At 50.0% G+C, this 7,160-nt stretch overlaps 1 protein-coding gene across 1 annotated transcript; it reads right to left on the minus strand.

Annotated features, from left to right (window-relative positions):
• Positions 1-1,895: 1,895 nt before the first annotated feature.
• HRCT1 (histidine rich carboxyl terminus 1) lies at positions 1,896-2,774 on the minus strand. Its single transcript, XM_003800301.3, has one exon. The coding sequence runs from the start codon at positions 2,747-2,749 to the stop codon at positions 2,381-2,383; it is 369 nt and encodes a 122-aa protein (XP_003800349.1). The 5' UTR covers positions 2,750-2,774; the 3' UTR covers positions 1,896-2,380.
• Positions 2,775-7,160: the final 4,386 nt, after the last annotated feature.

A 7,160-nucleotide genomic window follows, 5' to 3' on the forward strand; every position in this document is an offset into this window, starting at 1 on the left:
AGGTTGCTATGAGCTATGATGCCACAGCACTCTACCCAGGGCAACAGCTTGAGACTCTGTCTCAAAAAAAAAAGAAAAGAAAAGAAAAGAAACTTCTACAAAATAAGAGTTGACTTTTCATTTTCAGAGAACACGATGCCCTGTCATATTCTCATTCTTTCCTCGTGCTAACATCGTGGGCCTTGGGCTCCTCCCACACGCGCACATGCTATGGCCATGATAGGAGGCAGACCCCCTGGGTTGTGTTAAGTGGGCAACCAGAAGCAGAAGGAAGGAAACGATGAACTGATCTGTGGGACCTGTGTTTTCTGAGTAGAGGGCACCACGGGGCCATGTTTCACGCTTGCTCATTTGTTCCTTTGCCTGCTCTTTGTGGGTGTGCGCAGCTGTAAGTTGCCTGCCATAGGTACGAGCAATTCAGCATTTTCAAACTAGAATGAAGGGTGATGGTTCGACCCTCCAGTCTTCTGACTTGTATGGGTTTCTTTTTCCATGTCTGAGATTTGGGGGAATGTCTTACTCTGATTTGATTCATCCGTATAACCAGGCTAGCACTGAGTTAGAGACAGAGGAGGCTGTGGCTGGTGCCCCGGCTGCGGAGAGACTTGAGCTAGGCAGAACATGGGATGAAGAGGGGCCTGGACTCAAAGGACACTGCAGAGGTAGAATCAACAAGGCATGGTGACCTGTGGTCCACTTCTCACCTCAGAAACCTAGTGCGAACTTATGTCTCTCACCTTCGGTCCCCCTCCTTCAGCCCTTGTGGAGAATCCACTAGGAAATAGCAAGGACAGAGGACATTCTATTCCTGTGAGTCACCAGGCCCCTGACTTCCTGGCCAGCTGTGCAGCCCTGGCCCCTGCCTCTCCTAGCCCCCGGGCCTGTTCTCCCTCTACTTCCTGCCCAGCTCGCAGGCATAGACTGAAGCCTCAGAACCAGACCTCCTTCCTCACCATGGATTCTACCAGCTGTTCATAGAGCATTTGAGAATGTGCCTCCAGGATTTGGCAAGAGCACATCTTCTTATCCATCCCACTTTAGGGAAGAGGAAACTGAGGCCCAGAGTAAGCAAACACTCTCCTAAGGCCACCTAGCAAGCCATCATCCAGTTTCAAGAACTCCACACCCTCCCTCCCACCCTGCTACAACACAGGCAGCAGCTGGGGTTGGCTGGAGACCTAAGCTTGGATAAGAAACCCTGATCAATGAAACTGAATTCAGGCTCGGCGCCTATAGCTCAACCGGCTAAGGCGCCAGCCACGTACACCTAAGGTGGCGGGTTCGAATCCCCAGCCTGGACCCACCAAACAACAATGACGGCTGCAACCAAAAAAAAAATAGCCGGGCGTTGTGGCAGGCGCCTGTGGTCCCAGCTACTTGGGAGGCGGAGGCAGGAGACTTGCTTGAGCCCAGGAGTTGGAGGTTGCTGTGAGCTGTAATGCCACGGCACTCTACCCAGGGGGACAGCTTGAGGCTCTGTCTCCAAAAAAAAAAAAAAAAAATGAAACTGAATTCAGAATTCAGCACAGTCTGTAGGGTGGGGTTTCCATAAGGCCTGAGCTCAATCTTCCCTGGACATGGGCTGGGAAAAGGACAGGAGTAGACCTCTAGGGAGCCAGGCTCAGTGGCTTCTACACTGCCCTGAGACCCCAGGGTGTCCCCCAGAAGGCCACAGCCTCTCTGGTGCACAGAGGGCCCTCTCTGAGAAGGGCTTCATGCAGTTCCTGAATCCTCCCTTGGGGCTCAGGCAAAGCCACCCAGTTCACAGCCAGACCCCAGCCCCAGTCTGAGATCCAGACACATGTTTCCCATCAGAGGAGCAGTCCCAGGGCTTCACAGACACAGGCCCATGGCTCCCTCCCTCCTACTATGTTGCAATCAAGAGCCTCTTCACAAAAGCTTCTTAGTGGTTTTTATTTTCTTGGATAAGGCACCAATGAATTGACCGCAAGCCCCATGTTGCCTTCTCCAAACCCACAGGGCATGCCCGGTACCTGTCCTCATGACCCGCCTGCCAGAGGCCTACAGCTGCCTCTTAAGGACGTAGAAAATGAGCACTTTATACCCAACTATGTGCTGGCTCTGCCAAGACACCCTTGTGACTTCTGGGACCCACTGGGAGTCACAGTCACAAGGTGGATGTCCAGTCCCAAAGGGCCATACCTGTTCTCTGCCCCCAAGCACCCTAGAGTCCTCGGGGTGGACCCAACGTCCCTCAGTGCACTGGGGCATAGTATGAATAAGTCCTTGCAGGACCCAGGTCACGATACCCCTCATTCGCCCCAGAGAAGCATCCTTCAACACAGCGGGTTTACTTGTCCTGGTAACGGAGGGCCCAGGCAGGGCTGGCTGCCGTCCACAGGCACCGGCAGTGGCAGCCTCAACGAGCGTGGCGCAGGTGATGGCGGTGGGGTTGGTGGTGGTGGTGGTGAGGAGCATGGTGGAGGTGGTGGTGATGGAGGCCTGCATTCCGCATGTGAGTCACATGGCCATGATGATGGTGATGATGAAAGTTTCCCAGGCGGCCCTGGCGCCGGAAGAACCAAGGCTGGGCCCACCGGACTCGGTTTCCCCCTGCAGCTGGACGGTTCCTCTCCACATCAGGGTCCTGCCGTCCATGGAAAAGGCAAGCAGCCAACAGCAGCAGCAGCAGCAGAACAGCCACTGCAGTGCCTGTGACCCATCCCACGAGGGCTGTGCTCCCCAGGAGGCCTAGCACCTGGGAGCTGGACTGTCCCTCTCCACTCATGGCTCCTTGCTGCTCCCTGCCCTCTGCTCAGCCTTCTCAGTCTGGAAATTTGTTCTCAGCTCTTTCAGGCTGGACGGCAGCCAGGGAATGTGGGTAAAGTCTGTTTGGACTGGAGCTGCCGGCCAAGGGCAAGTCCAGGCTGCTGTTAACCCTGTGAAGGCCTGGTAGAGAGGCCTTGAAGAGACAGAGGAGCTGTCAGGCCTTGTATGGTTGAGGGAAGAACCCTGAGTGTTGGGGCTTGTGCCACTCTGCCACTGGGCTGAGGAACTTCCCCTGTCTGGGCTTCTTATAGGGACAGTATAGCACAGAGATTAAAAGCATGGGCTTTGGAACCACACAACTCATTAGCTCTGAGACTGTATACAAGTTAGTTACCTAACCCTGTGGTCTCCAGCCCCCGGGCTGTGGCAATCTGCACCTGTTAGGAGCCAGGCACAGAGGTCCACCACCCCTCAGTCCCCCATCCCCACCCACAGTCATCAGGGGAGCGGAGGTTGTCTTCTGTGAAACATAGCAACTGAGCCAGAGAGAAGAAGGTGAACAGTGGGCCATCAAGCAAAGCAGTGGCCAAAGCTCCTCAATGCTAGCATCACCGCCTGACCTCTGCCTACCCTCCACTCCCCACCCCATCCATGGAAAATTGCCCCAGTGCCTGGTTGGGGGCCACTGACTTAATCTCTTTGTGCCTCGATTTCCTCCTCTGTTACCTTTCTCATAGGGTTTTCTGAGGCTTAAAGGAGTTGAGACATAAAGCACTTAAACCATGTCCTACCACTAGTTTACATGGGAGACATTGTCATCTGAGAGTCTGTGATTCCTGCCCTGCAGCCCACAAAGGCCTCCAGGGGAGCACTATCCCGAGCTCAACGAGCTTCAGGAGCTCAGGGAGGCACCACAGGCAGACTTTAGCTATCTAGGGAGGCCCTCTGCCCTGCTGGGTCTGGGAGGCAAGAGGGCCCAGTGTCAATCCAAGGTTGCTGGGTGGCAAGAAGGAGGCCACAGGGATTAAAGGTCAGGCCCCAGTCCCAGCCTTGGGCTCCCAGTTCAACAGTCCCAATGGGCCATAAAGAGCATGCCCCTTGCTCTGTCCCATGGTCCCCACCCAGCAGCCGCAAATGCTATTCCTGCCTGGTGGAGAATTTACAGAGCAGCCAGGATCTGAGCAGTCACTCTCTCCCCTCCCACTGGTCCTGAGTGCCCTCAGTTCCTCACAGGAAGCACTTGTCCCATCCTGTTCCCAGGCCTCAGGGATAGGCACTCACTCTCCCTGGGCAGCCTTTTCTGCTATGTGCTTTTGGGGTTGTTCTTGAAGCTTTTCCTTACCCACACTGGAGCCCCCAAAGCTATCCCCCAGGATGGGCCCCTTCCCCTCCCTCCAGACTCCTCCTGAGTCGGTGCTCATCTTCCTGCCACCCCAAGGAATGTGTGCAGGTACCGGCAAGGCCACTCTGAGCTCTGGCAGCAGCTCTACCCAGGACCTGGGGCAAACCCCTTTCCCTGACCCTGAGTCCCAGGACAAGAGGTGACCTCGAGGGACACCTCTGACTCAGTCTTAGCCGAGTTCTCTGAGGGAGGCCTTAAACCCTTAGTGAAAACCCTCACCGGAGGAAAAGGCTGAGCATTCTTTTCAACCAAATTGGGCTCAAGGGACAGCAGGTATAAAGAGTCTTAGGGCTTCTTTGGCCCTTAGGAAAAGTTGTTTTGAACTTTTAATGATGCTGGAGTAAGAACTCCTCCATAGATTTCTGGGCCCTCGGAGCCCAGCTGCCTTCCCTTGAGGGAGAATTAAGGAGGCAAGTCTGCTCTAAGGAGGAGGAAAAGGAAGTCAATGGCATTTTCTTCTTCAGAACTTCTCCGAGGAGACTCCCACTCCACACCAGCCACTGGAATGGGGGCAGGGCCTGCAACATGTGAAGTGGAAGAACTTCAGTCAGCACAAATGGCCGTTGGAGGTTCACCCAGCCCCAGCCTTCACTGAGTGGTAGGGAAACAGAAGCCAGAGAAGAGAAGGGACTTGCCTAAGTATCCCCAGCTTTGTGGGCTATTCTACACAGCAGGAAGTCAATGCAGCACCAGGCCTGCAGGGAGAGCTGTTCAGAGTGAGGGCCTGAGATCAGCTGGGACCTTCCACAGAGACAATGGGAAGATGATGTGTAGGTGTGGATGAGCTTGAGGGGGCCAGGGTCACAGGACCCCACCCACACATGCCATATCTTTTTTCTCAGGTGCAGTTTCATTCCCCATCTAGGCAGAGGACAGGATTCCAAGGTGGACGTTTAGTAGATGTTTTGGGCACTCAGGATGAGGGGACCAGGACTTTGATACTACAGTCCCTCATGACTTCAGAAGGGACTGAAACCTTCATGGAAGCTTGACTGGACACAAGGGCTTGCAGGGCTGATGACTTTAGAGAAATGATGGCTATGTCTAAGCATTCCCTGGTTCCGCAAAGCTGTTCTGTAGCCTTGTTGTATTTCTCTCCCAGGGTGTGGCTTTCTGCACACCCTGAAAGCAGCCTTCCTAGCTAAGGAACAAGAGTCTCAGGCCACATGGCTGACTGGCAAGTTTTTGACGGGTAAGCTCATCTCAGTTTCATGGCCTTACTTTCCAGGGTACACAGACTTGTGAATATACTTGCATGCATGTGTACACTTGTAAATCAACGTCACACCAATAATTGTGTGTGTACAAACTCATGTATATACACAAGTGCGTACAAGTTCCAGACAAGCTCACAACTTCTGCTTGTGCCAGCGGCAGGTGGTTGTCTAGCTGTAGCAATCACATTGTTTTCACTAATTAGTGGCACCACCTAGTGGTCACACTGTAAATAAATCAGTTGTGTTCTGCCCTGTCAAAAGTTAATGGTATCCTGATTCTTATTTATAGGTCATAATTCAAACCCATGCATTTAATGTCTCTCCATTCCAAATTTCTGCGGAAATAGCCAAATAATTGAAATATGGAAGATAAAATTCCATACTTGAAATCAGTAAAGAGTCACTTGAATTTTAATGAATTTCTACAAGATACAGTGCAAATGAAACCAAGCTGATGGATATTTGTTGACTTATAAAGGTCGCTCCTGAAAAGTAAAGGAGGATATGCCCCAGAAGCCCTACAATATACATCCAGAACTAAGAACAAGGGTGAGGTGGGCACAGGCAGGAAACAAATTGAGGGACGACCTTGGGTGTCTGCTCACAGAGAAGTTGTCCATGGCTCAGCCCATCTTTTTGGTTTGCACAAGAAAACAGGGACACTAGCCATGAGGTCCCTAACCTGGGTGCCCATGCCAGTTACAGAAGAGAAACATAGCTCCACTCAACTCAGGGCTGCCTCCGGAAATGCTGGTAAGAATTTTCCCAGGCTAGCAGCAAACTTCTCTCCTTTTCTCAGATGCTCTTCCTGACCTAATCATGGCAAATTGATCTCCCAGTCTAGAAAACTAAACCATAATCTATTTTTCTTCCTTCCCCATGCTTGAATATGCTTGAAAATGATCTACCTGATCTTTTATAGATGTTGTTTCATATCCCAACCCCAAACTAGATCTAGGTCCCTCCAGAAAGTGAACAAATAGAGAAAATTCATTAGACATAGAAAAAAAAGATGAAAGGTGTTGTATCCTTATTACTAGGGTTACTAGATTCTAAGCAGTAGAACCAGTAAAATAATTTATATTCTAAATACAATTCCATAGGTCAATCTATATCTGAATATGAAAAAATATTAAAAGCAAAAATTTATTTTAGATTAAAAACTCAATCAAGAAAGACTGTTTTGAAACCCTTCCATATAACTCAGAAAAAATAAAGAGAATAGAAGAGAGAGCAAAAGAGAAGAAAGGTCCAAAAATCAAATATACTTGAATAGTAGACATCAGAAAGAGAGACTGGAGCCCACAGAGAAACAGGCAATAAAGAAAGAAAGAAAACTTCCTGACCTGAAAAATTAAGTCTTAGATCAAAAAGTGCACTTAGTACTACGAGGCAAACTATTTAAAGAGGCCAGATCATCTAGGTATATCCAGATGAAAATTTAACATTCAAAGAATAAAGAAAGGCAAAATAGTACAGCCACTATGGAAAACAGTTTGACAGTTTCACATAAAACTAAACACGCTCTACCACATAATCCAGCGATCACACTCTTTGGAATTTACCCAAGAGAGTTGAAAACTTACCTCCAACAAAAATCTACATACATATGTTTAAGTCTATTGACGCCATTCTTCCAAAAGCATGTTCTCACGTCATGTGTCCACGTCACACGCTTTAGTAATTCTTGCAATATTTCAAACTTTCTCATCATTGTATCTGTTATGGAGATCTGTGATCAGTGATCTTTGATGTCACTAGTGTAATTGTTTAAAGCCATCACAAACCTCATTCAGCAAACTTAATACATA

Source organism: Otolemur garnettii, unplaced genomic scaffold (assembly GCF_000181295.1).
Source record: "Otolemur garnettii isolate 467f Iridium unplaced genomic scaffold, OtoGar3 scaffold00172, whole genome shotgun sequence".
Classification (NCBI taxonomy): Eukaryota; Metazoa; Chordata; class Mammalia; order Primates; family Galagidae; genus Otolemur; species Otolemur garnettii.

Coding starts and splice junctions, on each gene's coding strand:
- HRCT1 (XM_003800301.3), bottom strand. CDS start 2,749: ATGAGTGGAGAGGGACAGTCCAGCTCCCAGGTGCTAGGCCTCCTGGGG.